General features: G+C 41.9%; 2 protein-coding genes across 3 annotated transcripts in view; both read right to left on the bottom strand.

Moving 5' to 3' along the window:
* Positions 1–35: 35 nt before the first annotated feature.
* lrrc74b (leucine rich repeat containing 74B) lies at positions 36–12,266 on the bottom strand. The gene is made up of 10 exons (XM_041937985.1): positions 12,226–12,266; positions 11,132–11,400; positions 10,367–10,509; positions 7,333–7,465; positions 6,392–6,598; positions 4,563–4,672; positions 1,926–2,041; positions 1,393–1,471; positions 253–348; positions 36–152 (listed from the first exon to the last, which is right to left on the bottom strand). The coding sequence occupies exons 1-10, from the start codon at positions 12,264–12,266 to the stop codon at positions 36–38; spliced, it is 1,311 nt and encodes a 436-aa protein (XP_041793919.1).
* A 623-nt stretch (positions 12,267–12,889) lies between these two features.
* The window catches only part of nos1 (nitric oxide synthase 1 (neuronal)), a 39,800-nt gene continuing 33,600 nt past the window's right edge, over positions 12,890–19,089 (bottom strand). For both annotated transcript variants that reach the window (XM_041936258.1, XM_041936257.1), the window contains 3 exons: positions 18,627–18,821; positions 17,924–18,042; positions 12,890–15,962 (listed from right to left, as the gene is read on the bottom strand). In XM_041936258.1, the coding sequence (XP_041792192.1) occupies positions 15,947–15,962; positions 17,924–18,042; positions 18,627–18,821 (330 nt within the window). In that variant the 3' untranslated portion in view covers positions 12,890–15,946. The remainder of the gene's footprint in view (positions 15,963–17,923; positions 18,043–18,626; positions 18,822–19,089) is intronic.

Here is a 19,089-nt window from a genome sequence, read left to right as displayed (position 1 = left end):
CACTTTTTTTTACACAATTTACACAAAAACACTTTTCAAGCTTTTGCTTTTCTGAATGTGCCAATTCTGCCCCCGTGATTTACTGTAAGAGCAGGGAAAATCTCTTTCACCGCCGTATACAAGTCTTCAAAATCCTGGTTCACTGTTATGTCCTAGAGAGAGTGATACAAGCGATAAAAGAAGCAAGTGAATACGTTTTAAAAGGAGGAGACTTGAAGAAAATCTTATTGAGTCTGAATATGTGTGAGTTACCGAAAAGTCTAATGCCTCCATGGCTGAATCCTGGTTTTCCTGCACAGACTTGAGGATCCCATAGCACCCAGCATTTTGAATGGGGTTCCTCCCCATCTGGTCAAAGACAAACATTCATACATGGCTATAATGGCACTTATGTCTTTACAGAACAATCCTTCTTAAAGGTGTAATAGTTTGGGGAAACACACTTATTGGCTTTCTTGTGGAGAGTTAGACGAGTAGATCAATGTCACTCTCATATGTGTCCCTTAAATGTAAGGCCACAGCCAGCAGCGGCTCAGCTCAGCTTATCACAAAGACAGGAGACAGAGGGAAACTGTTAGCCTGGCTCAGTCCAGTGGTAACAAAATCCACCTGTCTGAAGCACAAGAAACACACTGAATCTCCTTTGTGCAGAGTAAAATAGAAAAATCAGCGTTTTCAGGGGATTATGTGCTGGACTATTTCTTGGCAGCTACCAGCTGCCAAGAAATAGTCTTGGAGTCTTCACTAGTTGCCTGGTAACTGGTCAGAACCAAGAAATAAAGGTGTGCTTTGGACATGCCGGTAGGCGTGTTTGGTAACTGTTGAACAAATCCAGGCTCGCTGTTTCCCCAGGTTTTCAGTCTTTATGCTAAGCTAAGATCACTGGCTTCTAGCGGTAGCTTCATATTTACAGACATGGGGATGGTATTCTCATCTCACCTCTGGCAACATTAGCCTGTGGACCACCTTTAACTCATCTGCACATTGGTGTAGGCTTATTTAATGTGTAGTGTGTGTTCATATCAAATAGCCTACACTTGAACATGTTTTAACTGTTATGTAGTATCTAGCAAGTATGAACTGCCTTAATTTAGCTTCTCACAGTAAGTTTTCAGACTTGTATATGCAATCAAACATCCAAACTCTGTTTTCAACTTAGGAGTGCACCTCTAATCAATATCAAAAGCTCAGCCTGTAACTCAATTTTAGCGCAAGCCTTCACCATAACTTCTTTTCAATAACTAACTTGTTTCAGGCAGTTGAGTCCCTGAGAACTCTGCTTGGGTGTTGGCATTAAAGCAAAGTACAGTGATCCATTTACTTATCCCATTTTATCCACTGATGCCCCCCATTGCTTTTGAAGCTAGAACCAATCTCTTTTCAACAGCTTACATTCAGGGATTTGATTGTCTTGTTTACTTTGAGGCCCATGGCTAGGCGAATAGCTCCTTCAGGGGGTATTCGGTTGTTACTGTGAAGAGAAACAAATGCAGAAAGCAAGCAAAAGGAAAAAAAAGTGTGTCGGAGTGTGAGGGGAAGCAATCATAAAGTGTTATTTTTTAAATGGCATTATTCATCCATGTAGCACAAATGTCTGAAAATTTGTGAGGCAAGCTTTGTTTTGCTTGAGACGTTAAACAAGAAGCAGAAAGGGCTGAATTACTTTTCTCATGGCAGCAGGCTCACTTTAAGAAAAAGCTGACCCCCATGTAAGATTCATTAGAAAATCTACAAAGGTGAGGCTGGTGAAGCTGAGGATATTTTGCATTAGTTTTACATCAGAGTTAACAACAGGGCAAAACATGTCATTTGCTCTTATTTGTGATTTATGAAAGAATGAAGTTGCAAGCTCAGCCCCTTTTAACTCTGTAGGATAACACTGTAGGATAATCTAATTATAAGATGAAGATAACAAAGGCTCATACCTCACATCCAACTCCTCCAAAACTGAGTTCTCTTTCAGAGCCTGTCCTAAAGCAATGGCTCCTTCTTTACCAAAGCCATTGAATGACAGATCCACAGTTCTAAGGAAAATGTTTCCCTAAAAAAAAAAAAAGAAAAAAAAAGAACAGACAAGAAAATTGGTGGAGTAAGATTTCAAATGCAATAAAAACTTGAGCAAGTTCTCTAACAAGATTAACTAAGGAACAAAGAAAATGCTTCAAGTGAGAGAGCAGTAGTAGGCCAATCAGTAATAAGCCTCTCAGGACCTGAATCATTCAAACCTGTCAGTGCAGCTTACTGATCAGACTCCCCTCAACCATCCAACCAGCCATTAAGACAGGGAAGGAAAAACTGCTTCCACGCTGTCTCTGCTGCTGTGAGATGCTTAATGAATAACTGACCAGGGGGTTGTTTCCCCGAACAGGATAAGCAAGTTAGCCATGTTATTATATCCAATAGGCTATATTTTCATCCAATGGAAATTATCAATCTGCATAACTGAATAATATTATTAGAGAAGTTCATATAATATCTAGAAGTTTTGTTCAAAACAGTATCACCAGAATATATCCTGGTCTTATTTTTACAGTCACTTTACTAACTTTCTAATTCTGGTTCAGGCATTCCTCCATGGCTTGTCCAACATTTTCACAAAATATGCTGAACCCTGACCATTGTCATGTCTCGTCGTGTCTGTTTGTTTGACTGGCGTCAAGTTTCATCTCGCACTTCCTGTTTTATTTTGAAACCCTAACTCTCCTCTCGTTTCAGAACCCTGGCTTCCTGGTGTTTTTCCCTCTAATTGTCTGCCCCGCCCTGATTGTCTCCACCTGTCCCTTGTTACCTCATGTATATATAGTCTGCGTCTCCCCTTGTCTGTGCCAGATTGTCTTGTGATCTTCATGTTTCATGTCAGTCCCGCATTAATACCTAGTCTACCTTTGAGAGCGCTTTGATTTCCTAGTTTTGTGAGAAAGAATTGACCTTAGTGTCTTTTGTTTGTTATGTGAAAACTGTGCGCCTTTTGTTCATCTTTTTGTATTGAGAACCTTTTTTTGTTATTAAATCAGCCTTGAGCTTTTTCCTACACTGGTCGGCTTGAGTCGTGCATTTGAGTCCAGTTCCTCGTGCCTGAGCGCTTGTGTCAACCCTGAGCGGGGCTGTAAGAGCGATGCCCTACATTACAAGGGTCTGGAGGGCGGTTACAATTTTTCCTTATCCTCACAAATCCAAAAGCAGAAGAAAAAATGTAAAGGACTGGATTACACTCAAATGTAAGTAAATGATAGTCACTTCAGCCGTCGATATCATTGGTCGTCGATTAGCCCATAAATGAGAAACCTGTTTTTGTTTTTGGCTTGCTTCTGTAGAAGACTGAAGACCCATTTTTTCCTGCAAACTGCATTGTGTGCTGCACGAGAAAGGAAAGCAGGCATACAAACACTAACTAAAGGATACAGGGCTTAACCAACAGGCAAATCACTTCTCACCTGAAAATATCTCATACTATGTGCACTATATACACCTGTCCACCTACTTTTATGCACTTTTGTCCGGAGTTGTTTCCAGAGTTTGGTCTAGGTCATTTGCTTTTCGGTGAAAATAATGCATTTCCAGCTTTATGACACCAGTTTGCCGATGGCTGGGTGCACAAAGCCAGGTCCATAAAGGGACGGTTTTCTGAGTTTTTGTGAAAGTAATTGACTGTCTTGCACCTAGCCCTGGCCAAAACTCCATCCAGCACATTTGGGATGAATTGGACTGTGAGCCAGGACTTATTGCCCAACATCAGTGTCCAAACTCGCTGGTGATTTCATGGCTGATTGGGAGCAAATCCCGGTGGAAAGCCTTCCAAGAAGAGAAGGGGCTCTTCGAGTGGCATATTAATGTCCACAGTTTCAGTATGAGATGTTTAGCCATCATAGTGGGTGCAATGTTTCTGTGTCCCCATGCTCTTATCCACTATATTACTTGTACATGATTTATGCACAAATTCAGTTTTAAGAAGTGCTTTTCAATCTGCCGTGTATGACTGTATGATGGCTTCACATGATGTGAGCTAAACACAATGTCCGGTCCATTGACTGTATAAAAGAAGTGGACGTAGCCACCGTCATGTCACCCATTGCTTTGTGGCCCCGAGTTTGGCATTTTGGTTGTTGCCATCTAGGTTTTTTGCAGCCAGAAGTGACCATATTTGGAGGAGAGGGTGGAGCTGGGGAGGACTGAGGGGTGGAGCTGAGAGAGAACCTCTATCCTGATTGACAGGTCATCGTGGCAACAACTTGTTGATCACAAGGTAGCCATGCCCTGAAGCATATGCTGCCAACTGACACTGTAAACCTGTTAGGAAACTGCTAACTAAAGAAATAAATCAAATGAGAATTAAGCTCATTTTCTCATAAGCCTACATACAATCCAACTTATTTTGCAACGAGTAGACTCGGCCCCTTATGGCTAACAGAACTGGACTGTCTTCACATTACAGACTCAGAGACTATGTCCACTTCTTTCATACAGACTACAGTGTGTCCTAACAATACTGTTTCATCTCCTTTTGTCTTGCATGAGATCAAAAACTAATATAGTGTCAAAACATTGACTTCCAGGTGTATTACCCCAAGGCCATTGGCCAGCATCACAGCTCCTCTCCCGCGAATGCAGTTCCAGGCCAGACTGAGCGATCTCAACCCCGTGTTCTCCAACAGAGAGTCTCCCAGGTTTTGCCCTAAGGATAGGGAAAAAAATATAATGGCAGCATGACAAAGTTAAATGTTCTGTTTTGTAATTGTAAAGCAAAGAAAATGTCAAAAACCCTCAGTAAATAATAATGTCTTCTTCAAAACTATATAAATCATTGTTATCAGTTGGTTTGTAACTGTTTCTCAGATAGTGGGGCAAATCATACACATCCACAAAAAAAAAGTGATAATGATATTTGTTAGGAAATCCTGGTCAGAAGTACTTATTACAATCAAAGACTCATTTCTACACTCTCCAGGCACAACACATCTCCAGTCCATTCCACTGAGGTGCTGTGATTGTATGTTTCATGGCCTGAAATGCACTGGAAAGTGGGAGTTTAGAGGCAGAGATCCCGAAGAAAAGGTCCCCATCATCATCTCACCCACTTTATCATAAGGATAAGAAAGTGCATGGCACTCAGCGGTTCATAATCATAGAAAAAGGTGCTCGTACTGTGCTTGGTTGAAAAAGTAATAACACCAGAGCATGAATGTCAGAGTGTTTGATTGGTATACTTTCTCTCAGGGACCTACTATGTGGAAGAGTGCACTCAAAACGAATGAGGATGTTCTTTGATATTTCAGCAGTGGAGAAAATAGAATTGAATACGTGGGGATGAATCACAGCCACACGCATGGCAATGAAACATGACGGTGTCCCCTTTCCCACAGACAGATTTATTTTCAATTACATACATTAGATGCTTCCTGCCCTGCCATTTTTCCACAAGGTGCCTGTCACAAAGCTCATCCCCATCATAATTGAAAGACGTTTTAATGAAGGCGAAATGTTCTTGACCTTTGAATGCCACAGTCTGCTGCTGCCTGCTGTCCTGTGACTGCTTAGAGATAACCATTGCGCTGAACTTTTACTGCTTTTACTGCTGGTTTCCCAAAAATATAATAATGGTAGATACCAGAAATTGCATGTATGGTCATAATGTTAAATGAATCTGCACTCTTCACTGTAATTGGTCCATTTATACATCTTTACTGTACTGTATATCCAATCATCATTCATGCAGCTGCTCTCAGCAGCTACTTGTAGTTTTGAAATGTGAGAATAAGAAAATAGTCAAATTGTTTGGGTTTTTAGTAATGAAGTCATGAAAATCAAAAGATGGTGCTCATCTGAAATTTTTCAGTTCTTCAGCCATCAATGGGAAGTGGAAACAGTCTATCAAAATGACTTTATTCACAGCTTAACTTTTACGGCCAGGAGTATGTGAGCTTCTTTGTTGCTGTATGTTAGTCTGTCCACATGTTTTTGTGCACTTTTGTTCTGGTGCTGTTTTTCATGGTTTGGGCTTTAGGTGCTGCAAGTGAAATTTTAATGCTCCAGCATGCAATAATATTTAGGCCGCTTCAGTCTGAAGCAGTCTGAAATGTGAACCCTGACCTCAAGACCTGATCAGCCAGCGTCACTGTTGGACCCCGCTTATTGTGTCCGAATGGAGGCAAATCCATCCAGCCAGGTTGAGTGGACGCTGTTATAGCAGCATATTGATTCCTTTATAGAAAGAGCCACTGTTCTTGGTGATGGTCTTGTTTATGTAGGTTATACAGAGGCATCAGTACTGAACTGAAACTGTTTCATAACCAGTAAACAACTATTTTAAGCTGCTTTACTGTCAACTTAATAAAAATGGAAAAGGCTGAGGCCACACAGAAGCTTTACTATGTATAACTAATTGCTGTCGTACCTGCACGCTCCCCAAGGGCATTGTGGCTGAGGTCGAGGTGCTGTAACTTGGTGTTGGTGATCAGTGCTGGACTGAGGTGTTCAGCGGACCGGTCTGTGAAATGGTTTCCTGACAGATTCAGGTTCACCAGGGTGCTGTTCTCCTTAAGCATACCAGCTATTGCTCTGGCCCCATCATCCCCAAGATTGTTGTCGGACAGATCCACCTCTGGGATTGACACACAGATGCACAGGTAAAATGACATGAAACAGGCTGGTTGAAAGAACACTTGGAAGGAAAATCTGGTGTATTTCCCATCACAGAGAGGTGTCAAAAGAGAAGAAGTACATTAGAGTTTTTGACAATTCAAGATAAAATAAATCTTACAGTTTGGGCGGTTTTAGTCGTCTTCACTATTCTCTTCATCTTTTTGCTTCACGCACTCAAAAAAGTTCCTGATGACTTTCGTTGGTATGACAATAATGGTACCTCTTCTCGAACATTTCAGAGTTCTCATTTGTTGTGTATTTATTCATTTAAAATCAGAAAAATACATCCCTTTTCAAATTCTGTGTTGGCTAATGTGCTGCAGCATCAGCAAAATATCTATAGGCAACTAATCTGTTATACTGTATGTTCATAAAATTGGATTACCCCTGAAAGTTGAAAACTGGGGCATGACAAGGGATGTTAAAAATAACACCAGCCCAACGAGGCTGCATGACTCACAGGAGTCATTCTCCATAGATCCCCCCATAGGTTCCTGAACTGCACACAGGACTGACATTTAACAAATATTAAACAGAGACCTCGGCTGTTAAATGGTGTGCTGTGGCATATAATTGGGGTGAGAGTGGTATATGAGTGGGAGTCAGGGTGGCACTTTTGCAAGAAAAAGGTGAGACAGAGTGAGGGGAAAGGGAGAGACAATGTGTGCATGCTTGAGTGCCAAGAAAAACCACCTGTAATGTAACAATTTTCCTTTAACATCTCAGCTATAGCAGCTCCGCCCCTTCCTTCCATCCAATTATCTCGCAGGTTCAGCCTCAGTATTGAAGTGTTGGTTACCAGGGGAACCGCCAGTGCTTTGGTGCCCTGCAAACACACGCACACACACACAAACACACACACAAACACACACACACACAAAGTGAAATTCTTATGTTTGTTGACTGCAGTATATTTTCTTATCTGTATTCCAGTTAAAAGAGTAGATGCACTGATGCAGGTGGGCAGAGAGAGCGAGAGAGAGCGAGGGAGAGAGAGGAATATTAAACCTGAGTGAGACAAACGAAGCAGAAGAGAGCTGTGTGGAGGCGTGGGTCAGAAATGAAGCTCGCAGAACATGAAAATTATAGTTTCTAGCATGGCTAATGAGAAAGTTGAGTGCATGAAGCCTTATGTTAACTTGATCTTTAAAAAAAGGAGAGCAGAAACGGCCCCATCCGAATATAGTGTGTTTAAATGCATGCAGAGTATCTTTCTGCATGATTTGAGAAGCCTATCAATCTGCAAGACATTAAAAATAAATAACCTTTTGCAACCACACTTTATCACTTTACTTCTACTCTGTGTGATTGACAGCTGAAGACTTAAATTTAAAATCCAATTCAATCTGTCTGAATGATGTTACAGGAGCCAAAACCTTGGGAAATGACTTGTTAGGAATAGATTTACTTTTACAACTTTCATTTACAGCGTGGGGCCGGTGGAAGGCTGTAAAAATGTCAGGCTGTGTTGCTAAGGGCTCCAGGCAATGCATTTTCACATTTTCAGAGGATGTGTTTTTCCCTCTGTCAGAGATGTACAACTACAGAGCAATTTTACATTGATCAACCACCACCAAGACAGCTAATTGTTGTTGAGTTGTGGGCTAAAATGAGGCTATAGGGTTTAAGTGCATTTTCCTGGATTATGTCTTTACAGATCTGTTTATGTGTATGTGTATATTTTGGGTTATATGAAAGGTAAAATACGTAGACACAGTATTCACTCTGTGTCTTATACTCAACAAGACCAAATATTAGACCTACGACTTTTACATGGACTAAAAGGTGAAAAGCATTTGCTGTCATTTCGGATCAGAAATGAGAAACGTTTCCCCAGAGATAAATTAGACTTTAGATCTGCATAATGAGCTCTCTGTGAGCATAAATAATAACAAGCAGCCTCCTTCTAAAGAGGTGAAGGATCCTCCTTCTTGAGTGTGTACTGGTAAGATCTATATAATGGAGTAGACTCATGCAACTTAATATGTAAAGTGTACCACAAGGATATGTACATGCATGATGTATTTCCTCGGAAAGGACCGAAAACTCCTCATAGCTCATCTGTGTTGGGCTGAACACAGCGCTCTCCAGACAGTGCAGTCCCCCCTGGAGGGGAATGTGACTTTGAATTAATGAGCCATTCGCTGAGCAAAGGTCTGAGGTGATCTGAAACAGCGTCAGAGAGACAGAGAACTTCAAATATTTGTAGGTCTTCAATTTGAGTACCTTCTACCTGCTGAAATTGATCTGATGAGAGAAACAGGAGAGGAAAAAGGAGAAGACCCTCTTACACGCTGTGAGGCTGAGACAGACATTCGTAGGAACTGCATGAAAATTATGCAGGTGGGGGGCTAATAATGAAATCATCCCTGGTGTTATTTTCTTTTGCCCCTCCTGCTATAACACTTGATGGGTTTTAATTATTGTGCTTGTATTCATTTTGTGTTATTTGTGTGTTTTTACCCGCTCTGTAAAGTGTCCTTGAGTGTTCTGAAAGGCGCTTCTAAATAAAATGTATTATTATTATTATTATAACACTAATGCTGTCAACATGACATTGAAATATCAGGACCTTTAGGATACAGTGTATACAGCTATCATTCATTTTCTGGCCACCTGATAAATCCAATATTTACTCTCTTTTAGCTCTGTTTTTTGGCCTCTACCAACTCCTAAGGGAAACACCTGGCGCTTTGCTGCTAAATAGCCCCACTATGAACACCAACTAGTTGATAATTGAGTCTGTTTGCTCTGTGGTCCTGAGCAGGTAGTGTACAGTGGGTTTTTAGAGCCTCTTCACTGAAATCAGCTGCCTGCTGCGGCTGAAAACTGCCATAAAAGCAGCGAGAGCGAACTAAAACAGTAAAGCTGCTGGCTGGGCAGCTAATTAACAAGCTCATGCATGCTATAGAGCTCTGCCAAGGAGGAGGAGCTGCAGATTCAGATGATAATCCTCTGTACCTTCACATGAACACACTTTAAAGTTTATTTCACTACTGATAACTAATAGAGGCAAAGCAAATAAATGTAAGATGATGTAACCTATTAAACTTTAACATGCAGAAGTGGACGTACAAATTGCTAACTTTGTGACAAAAGCAATAATGTTAAATGTTACTGCCACTTAAAGGGATAGTTTGGATTTTTTGGAGCAGGGCTGTACGAAGCACTTATCAATAGTCAGTGTATGTACCTCCAGTAGATGCTGCTGATATTGATTATTTTTGCTGGGCCTTTTTTCAGGTGGATAATATAGGTTTTGCTGCTGATCCTGTCCACAGCGATGCTTTGCTTCTAGGCTGGTACGCTCTTCCTCTTCTCCGAACTGGGGGCGTGCCAACCACCATCTACTGCAGGTAACACATCCTCTATACGTAAGTGCCTCATGCAATCCCCACTCGAAAAAACCTGTAGTGTCTCTTTAAGTTTCCAATAAATGACTTTCTACTAAATAAACAGCTGTTTCTGTCCCTGAATGAATGAATTGGACACAGATGGCTTCTCAGTGGCTGCTGATGGACTTGAGCGCTGAATGTTTACTGGCTCTCTTCCAAATTATAAAAATGATTAAATAATTGTATAAAAATATGTAAATCTGGGCTGAAAATTAATATGAGGCACTCTGCTGCTCTCGCCATAAAGTCGGGCTAAAAAACTTCAACCTTCCTCCAAATTCTTAACCCCCTCTAATAATTTTCACACAGTCCCTAACATATGGTTACAGTACCTGAGGCCCCAGACCACGATGCATCATGGACAGCTCGCTCGTTTGCATTTGCCGCAGGACGCAAGAGGCAGGCACCACCTGTAACATTTCACACGCCTCCATGTAGGACATCTGCCCCGTCGGGTCATATGCCTCCTCCTTATCTACAACATGAACAAAGGCACGAGCTGTAGTCTGTCTGAAATGCTCGCTATCAATACCTCTTTGAAAAAGGAGAGATGTGGCACTTTCCCCCGGAGGAGGCCCTTTTGAGTGTGATATTGAAAAGTCCCTCGTGGCTGATTTCGCCCTGTCAGGGGAGCTCATTCATACCAGATGGTTTTCACTCCTGCTGAAGAGGAAGCCTGACACAAAGACTGAGATGAAATCATTAAGATGCAGAACAGGGCTCCACATGTGTGGGCAGACGCGTGTAGGAGTTTCTGTTTTGTTTTGTGTTGTGTTGTTTTTTTTTTCTTCTTCACTGAAATCATTTAGAGATTGAGAAGATGGAAAAGGCAGAAGGGAAGAGATTAACAGATGGGGTGACAGGAGGGTTTTGCTTTAAGATCGGATCATGATCAAAATGCTTTGTGCTGTTGGAGCCTGGTATGAAACATTATTGCACTCAGACAATAACAGTTTGAAATGCTTAATTTCAAACATATGACTCACGTCGCTCACTTTTTTTTAAAAGATGGAACATTACACCATTTATCATAAAATGTCATGACTTTCTCGCCCCATTTATCTCCTTTTTCTATCCAAACCCAACTTTTTCTATACCTTCGAGCTCCAAATCTGTGTCATAGTCCTCATCGGAGATCACACGCTGCTCTACTTCCAGCTCCTCTTGTTCGTTCTCCTCCTCCTCATCCTCCTCCTCCTCCTCCTCTTCACCCTGTCTTTCACCTCTGTCTAGCACATTCCCGTCAGGACTCGAGCGTTGGTCCTTTGGCCCACGCACGTCGACCTCTGTTGGGCTCGCTCTTCGCTGGATGGACAATGACAAAGTGAGACGTCCTGACTGCTTAAAGCTGGCTGTTGTTGGCAGCCTGAGTGAGGACATGTGATGGTTTTGCTGCCAGGAGAATAAAACTGATAGCTGGACTTTGGAGTCCATCAGTGTGTATGGACCATTTTAAGTTGTCTCTTTAAGCCTGTATCCCTCTGCCCTTCTTGTCTTTGTAACTACTTCCCTTCCCTCCTACTCAGTTCTTCCCACCTCTCTTTAACCTCTTGAACCACAGGCTGTTCTAGCTGTCTGTCACTCCCTTTATTTCCAGGCCTGTGGCATATTCGCTACACGTCTCACTCAGCCATGCAATGTATTATTTTCAGGACTAAACAGGCTGCTCAGAAACACCATTATTTGGCGTGTGAGTGATACTGCGCATGTTCTAGGGCACTATTTGTGTGGACAAGTTTCGCCCAAAGGGTTTTTGCATAAAAAGTACTTTCATCCTGTATTTCTCACACTCACCGCAGCGCATGCAGCCCTGTGATTAGACTGCACAAGAGTGTAATTAAAACAGACTTTCAGGGTGAGACTCTGAGTCCCCTCTGTTAAATGAATTCATGTGAGTACACAGGTCAAAAGAGCGATCCATAAAAAGGAAATAACAGGGTTTTGGAGCTTGCATTTCCTTGCCCTGAGCAAGGAAAGCGCTCAGACCTGCTGAGAGCTGGACCTCCATTTCAAAGGCCTAATATACTCTTGCAGATCTATAACATGCTTTTTCTCCTGTTTTGTATTTAGTCAAAAAAAAAAAAAAAAAAAAAAAAAAATCAGTCCTGTGAGTCTCCACTTGCCTACCTGGTTGTTTCACACTTCCCTTACTCAACAGTTTGCAGACTTGGCTGGACGGTCAGCTTCCTACCTCCCCCAGCTGCAGCTTCTCACTTTCAGCTCCTGCGTCATCGTCTTCCAGCACAGAAGGCAGCAGCGTCTCCTTGGCCAACTTCTTCCCATGAACCATGACTTCGACACTGAGTAATGGTGATCTCGATGCTGAGAAGAGGGTGTTTTGCAGCTTTCAGCAAAAATCACTTTAGAATTTTGCTTGTTTGTTTTTAGACTTGATGCGGCGTTAAAATATTTCTGCTTGTGAATGAAATCACTGCCCTGCTTCTGACCAGCAGGTAGCAAAGCAGTCCAACCTATCTTGCTCAATAGGAGGGTCAAACCCTTTCGGCTAATTGGAAAGGCCAGTGCTTCTCTTTATCACCAATCAGAGTCCTTGTGTAAAGTTTGGATGGCGTGCTTTGTTGACAAGTTGCCATGGCGCCGTGAGGCACCTCTGTATTCTGAGTGCCGACTCTGTGAGCCGTGACGACCAGCACTTACACAGGCAGCAGGAAGACGGGAGGCAAATGACTTGATTGTTGCAACTCTGTTTTTCAGGGGGAAAAAACTCGGTATCAACATCTACATCTGACCTTCGGGCTAAAATGCTTCAACCTTAAACAAGTCCTGCTGCAGGAATAAACTTTTCCGGTCTGGACTAAATCTTATATAAACAAGAAAAACAAACCAAGCACATGTGTTGACATATTCTGTAAATGTTTCTCTTTATTTGTTAGTAAATGCAAAGTCCTTGCAGTTGATGCATTAAAATGGAATATCCTCAATCGATTACACAACAAAGGTCATTATAGCAGAGGCTGATTGGATCAGAGTTGTTGATAGCAGCAGCGATATGCAAACACAGAAAAAGAAACCCCTCAAGAATGTTTTTTTTTCTTTTTTTTTTTTTTAAACCATCCAAAGCCCTGCGAGAAAGGCCGGATAACTTCACAATACAGTCTCACTGACTGACACAGTGCTGGTAAATAGAGAGAGCTTTTTTTTAATATGAGACAGAAGATCACCATGCATTTATTTAGTGCTGCTGTTTTAGCCCCATACCTAAAGGATATGAGAGACACCATAGAATATGCCTTTTTTTGTTGTTTTTAAATCAAGCAGAATCATAGTGCTCATTTACATAATCAAAATACATTCTTAGAAAAGATTGAAGTGATACTCTTTATATTTTATACTTTGTCTTTGAATATATATATATATATATATAGAAGCTATATATAGAAGCTATATCTTGTATCAATTGATTTCCTGTTGCACATTTTACATCACAGACATTTTCTTGACAGCTCTCATTCCAATTCAACGAAATCTGTTTAAACAAATTGTACAGAGGAGACATTCATCCAGAATGAACAACAGTGGGGGCAATGGGACTCACCCATTTTCACCCAGCAGTAAAAATAGTTGACTCAGAAAAAAAGCCAAAAAATTGAAAAGAAAAAAAAAAACAAACCAAATATATTCTCAGCAGCTGTTGGGGACATTTGAAAACCACACAGAAATCTGTTAATCATGCTGACAGCTATATTTAACTTGAATCAAAGACAAAGAAAGGGAACAAACAAGACTAAGAAGCTGACAAGAAAAGCCACAGGTTACTGCAGAGTGGGTGATCAATAAACAATGTGGCCCCTGCACAAATATATTCAAATTACAACCCTGACTCATTGGAAAGCAGCAAATGACCACAGCGGCAGCGAGATTGCCTCTTGTCCCTGAATGAAAACTTCACTGGAACTTAAAACAATAGAACTGAACTGCTGAGATCAAAACTAAAAGCCATGTGGGCAGTTTCCTGTTACCAAAACACCATCTGTAAGATTCAATTTGCAGGCTTGTGTGACTCACAGAGCAACAAATTCATGCTTATTTTAAAATCTGACCAGTTTGACGAGGTAACAGACGACAAGCAGAATAACCATGTAAAAACACACACCTGAGCACATGCATGTTTAACACCCATTCGCATAGAGATGCACACAGTCGTGATGGTTTCTATGGCACTCGCACACACCTACACCCACCCACACACACACACGCGCACACACACGCACACACACGCATGCTGATGCTACTGAGCAGGTGTCAGGTCACAGTGAAGGGGTGGCGTGTGAGCCGCAGGGTTGCACAATATCATGCAGGGAGAGAAAAGAAAAGATGAATGTGCTGCATGTAGGCAGAGGCAGAGAGTTAATGTAAGGCAAGAGGCGGAGGAGTCACAATGCCGATAAATGCTAATTTTGAAAGCTCAATGGGTGACAGTCGGTGCCAAGTTGACAGCTGTCTGATATGATCTGCTAAATCAGATCCATTGGCTTCCTTAACAATGTTTTGTTGGCGAGATGCTTCTTTTTTAAAGGGATAGTTTGCCAGTTAATTAAAGACAAAGCCTGTTTGCTTTCTTAGAGTACACCTTAAGATTGACTGAAAGAAGTTTGATCATGTTCATGTGGTAAATATGAAGCTTTAGCTTAGTCTGGCTTAAAGGCTGGAAATGGGGGCAACAGTTAGAGCTTTACTCTCTCCAAAGGTAACAAAGTGTGAGTGTAAAAATTACAAATTGTGGATTTAGCCAAGAACAAGTCCAGCACATTTTGCACTTTGGTTTTTGTGTGCCTTAAACAAACAAGACATGCCATGTTAATATTTAGGGTGCTGGCAGGGAGGTATTTTCCTCATTTCCAGTTTTTATGCTAAGCTAAGGCCGCTTTCAGGCAAACTTGGGCCTGCGTGAAAGCCCCACATTTACCGTACAGACATGAGGGCGGCGCAGATATTTTCTAACTCTCGGCAGGAAGGAGAACAAGCGTGATTCCCCAAACGTCAATCAATCGTTCAAATAATCATTCACAAAATATTTCCCTCCACCACATTACAGTCAACACATCAACATTTAGATATTTCAAAATCTGAAAGACCTGAAGAAGTTTCAAGACGTTTTTAGAATTTGTTTATTTTAATACGTGGTGTGGGTTGGACCGGCCGGGACACAGCATCATGATGTTATGAGAGAATGGACAAGCCACTAAAAAGACAGCTGGCGCAGAGGCTGATGCGTTTTAATGGACCGCCAGTGAAGAGCTAGATAATATGTTTGTCGAGGCTGTGACAGAATCGCTGTTTACATAATTCAGGGCGAACTGTCAGCACGCCAACATTGTCTTCCAGGTTTTCTGTCTGCATGCCTGTACAGCTTTCACTTCTCTCTCCCTTTCAAACTTTGCCTGAAATAAAAACAGCCCGAACAGATTCGACCAGTACCGATTCTCTCCTGAAAAATAAAGCTGACGTCTTTCATGCCTCAGAGGCGCCTTTGAGTTTATCACCCTTTTTCCAAGTAAATACAAAACCTCAATAAAAGCCTTTTAACTGTAACAATAACACAGAGTATATTATATTTCTTGAGTATATTCTTGTCTTGGTCATGCATTCACAATGAGGCAGGTCATTACACTAGGTGCACACATTATGAATCAAAATGATCAATTTATAATTTTTGGAAGTATCATCAACAAGCAAAACAGATTCTCAGAGAACAGAACATTTCCAACTTGCTACAGACAAAATCGCAGAGCCCAACAGAAACATTTAAGTGGTATAAAAAAAGAAAGAAACCCCCCACCTATTTTTTGTTTGTTTTGTTTGTACAGTACAAAAATTGGCACAGTATTCTTGAGCCAGCGTTGCCGCGTCCTCTTGGCTGGCTGTCGTCAGAAAGCCCCAGATTCATAGACCTATGAGCAGAAAACCCTGAGAGAGAGAAGACAGAAGGAGAGACAGAAAGACAGACAGCGAGGGCAAGAGACACATAGAAATAGAGACGTTACAGTCATTACTCATCCAGCGAGCAGGGGCTTTGATGGCCAAATGTGAAATTCAAGTGACAATCCACACAGGAACCATCGTCTGTGATGCATTATGTTGGTGCTTAATGAGCCATAGTGGCTATGTAGGGCCCTTGTTTTGCTCTCATGGCAAGGGTATATGAAGTGTCTCATCTCGAATATGCACAAAAAACGACAGAAACGAAAACAAAAAATGGGACAGAGCCGCTCGCTTTTGCTCTAATCCTGTTAGTTTAAAGGCCCTTCTCCGCAGGTTCCTATGGTTACACACTTTGTTTTCGTGTGAAACGAGGGCCAATGACACAACGGCGTCGCCAACCATTGCAGGTAGCTGACTGGAATTGGACTTACACAAACGTCTCTTAGCTATAGTGCTGCTCTGGTAATCTCACCGGGTTGGATAAATCTCAATGCAACATAAAATATGAGCTAACCAGCTGGCACGTTTGAGTGGCAACGAAGGATCTCTGGTAAAAAAAAAAAAAAAAAAAAAAAAAAAAAAGATGAGTGAGTAAGAAAACACATCATAGATCTTCCCACACAGTTCAGGGGTGTAGAGGAGACAAGTGAATGATCCTGGTTTCATGTGTTGTGTGTGTTCAATAGACAAACAAACTAATGATGAACTGGTGTCAGGAGGAAAATTGTGTATGAATGAAGGAAGAAATTAATCTGAGCTGTTTTCTGGTTTCATTTGATGAATGAGGTGCTGTTTTGTTTTGAAACACAGAAATATGATTCATGACTCTGAGTCAGCAGGTTACCAACACGGCTTAGCAAATTAGCACAAGGCTAGCATAGCTACTTGAAAGGCTTTAGGCCGATGGTCTCAAACTCAGATTGCCTTGGGGCCAGCGGCCAGAGTGAACGGTGCACAGTTGCTAAGAGTTAAATGTGAAATAAAGAGGCAATCATAATGCTCCCTTTTATAACATTGTGGGACTCACTCATACTAAGTCTGACAGTGTTATAGAAATGCAATGCCAAATGAGTGGAGTACTCTTTTCAAGGGTACAAGGGATAATTACTGCTAATTCTGGTGGCTCTGTGCTCTTCTGTCTAACACTACCACCCTACAAAAATTATACCTTGACCAACACTTCATGGCAATGTATCTGGAAGATTTTTAATAGAATCTGATCTTGATATTCATGACTGACCTTTCCTTCAACGCTATCACCCAAAATATCAATTTCTAGGCAAGAAATGGCAAAATCTTCCATAAAATTTGCTGTGGTTCTCTTTTGTACGAGGCGAAAGCCTAAACCTTCACCACATGCAACTTATCTCATAATCTACCAATGCCTGGGATGACCACCTGAGCTGCAGCAGCAAATCAGCTAGAGATTGCGTCACCTATGTTTTCCGAGTGACGCAGGCGGTTCTCAGCAAAAATAGTCACAATAATGAAATGAAAGTGAAAATTATCTGTCGTTAGCCATACTGGCATCACACCAGCAACATTCCACCTTTCACTACAGTTGCATGTCTACGTATGTTGAATGTGTCACAGACATGAAAAAAATCAGGTGAAGGGCAGTAGTTTTCCAGTGCGCTCTCTCCCTTACTGAATGAGGGTAAGCAAAAATCACCTTATCATCATTTTAATGACGATTATCAAAGGCAAACACAATACAGAAAGACAGCTGCAGCTCCTTCTGTGTGGGCGCTGCACGCGCGCAGTCCAGTGAGGTAATCATCATGCACAGGCACAGGTAGGCAGTGTGTCCCAGGAGGAGGAATATTGCCATGAAAACCTGTCTTTTTAACGACCCTACCGCCTTTCCTCAACTGACTGCTTTGTAAAAAGGATTGTGTGTTTTCATAGCGGAGAAATGCTGGGAATTAAAGGCACAGACCACTTACTCGTCTGGGTCCTTTTTGCTTTCCTCGATGTAGGCGATGGACTCGGAACGCAGCCGGTTGGTGACCTCGTAGGTGCGCAGGGTGACACCAAAGATGTCCTCGTGGTAGCGGTTCTCATCCTGGATACAGTGGGATGGTGAGAGTAGAGAGAGAAGGGGGTGAAAACGTGAGATGGATCTTGTTTTAACAGTGAATGACAGGGCTGATTTGAAAGAAACAAAACAAACTGATAGATTATATATACAAATTTTGCCGGAATGCTCTTCTTCTGTTTCAGACGAATTCTTAGCTCACAGCAGAGGTCTTACTTGATGCTATTTCTAAATGTTTGAGCTCTTAAGTTCTAGCCACACTGCGTACAGACTATTGCCTTGTGTGCTCGCTGACACATGTCACTATGAGTCTTTAGCCTTTTTACCCTTGAGTTCACATATAAAAATAAGCCAGTGGGGTGTTTTTGAATCTTTACTTTCAGGTAATACCAAAAATGCTTTAGCACTCAGTTACATGCATTCATCTGGAGACGCTGCCCAGGAGCACCTCGCCTGTTCAACTGGACACTGACAGCACTGCTCTGTGGCCCCGCTGCCATGGTGAACAGCAGTGCACACGACCATCACTCCAAGCTGCTCAGCGGGGTTTAATGGCGAACATCGCGGTGATGACGTTGCACAGAGAACTGCGCTGTTCCCCTCTCTCTTACCCGAAGCTTGCTGATGAAGAAGCCAGCATCTTCCAGGCTCATGCTGCCCTGCTGCTTGATGATTTGCTGGACAGTCTTGAGAACGTCCCCGGCCATAGTGACATCCCCACACACGTAGATGTGTCCTCCCTCCTCCCTCAGGCACTGGTACACCGTCTCTGACAGCTGCTCGCGCAGTGCATCCTGTACATATTTCTGACAGAGGCAGAGGAGGAACGATGAGTGTGTACGAGGAAGTCAAGTGTAAAAAGTAGGAAGGCGAACAATGTGAAAAGCAGAGTCAGGAGACCGGTGACAGATGGGAATAAAGTCAATTGGAGTAGAATTTGAAAACTGCAAACTGACAGACTGCTGGTGTGTCCAGGGACTACGTAAATATAGAGCATGGAAAATTGCATGTATATTTTTCCATACTCTACATTCTGTAAATTTAATTCTTTTCAAACTCAGTTATTGAACAAAT

The sequence above is a fragment of the Chelmon rostratus genome, chromosome 5 (genome assembly GCF_017976325.1).
Source record: "Chelmon rostratus isolate fCheRos1 chromosome 5, fCheRos1.pri, whole genome shotgun sequence".
Lineage (NCBI taxonomy): Eukaryota > Metazoa > Chordata > Actinopteri > Chaetodontiformes > Chaetodontidae > Chelmon > Chelmon rostratus.
Note: the sequence above shows the minus strand (reverse complement) of the source record. Positions and strands in the feature narration are given on the sequence as shown.

Bases quoted from the DNA above. Each gene is read 5' to 3' on its own strand.
- lrrc74b (XM_041937985.1), bottom strand. From the start codon at position 12,266: ATGACGCAGGAGCTGAAAGTGAGAAGCTGCAGCTGGGGGAG. The intron at 2,042-4,562 runs GTAATACACCTG...TTTTTTTTTTAG, and splicing joins TGCTGGCCAATGGCCTTGGG to GGAAACATTTTCCTTAGAAC. The intron at 153-252 runs GTAACTCACACA...CACTCTCTCTAG, and splicing joins TGGAGGCATTAGACTTTTCG to GACATAACAGTGAACCAGGA.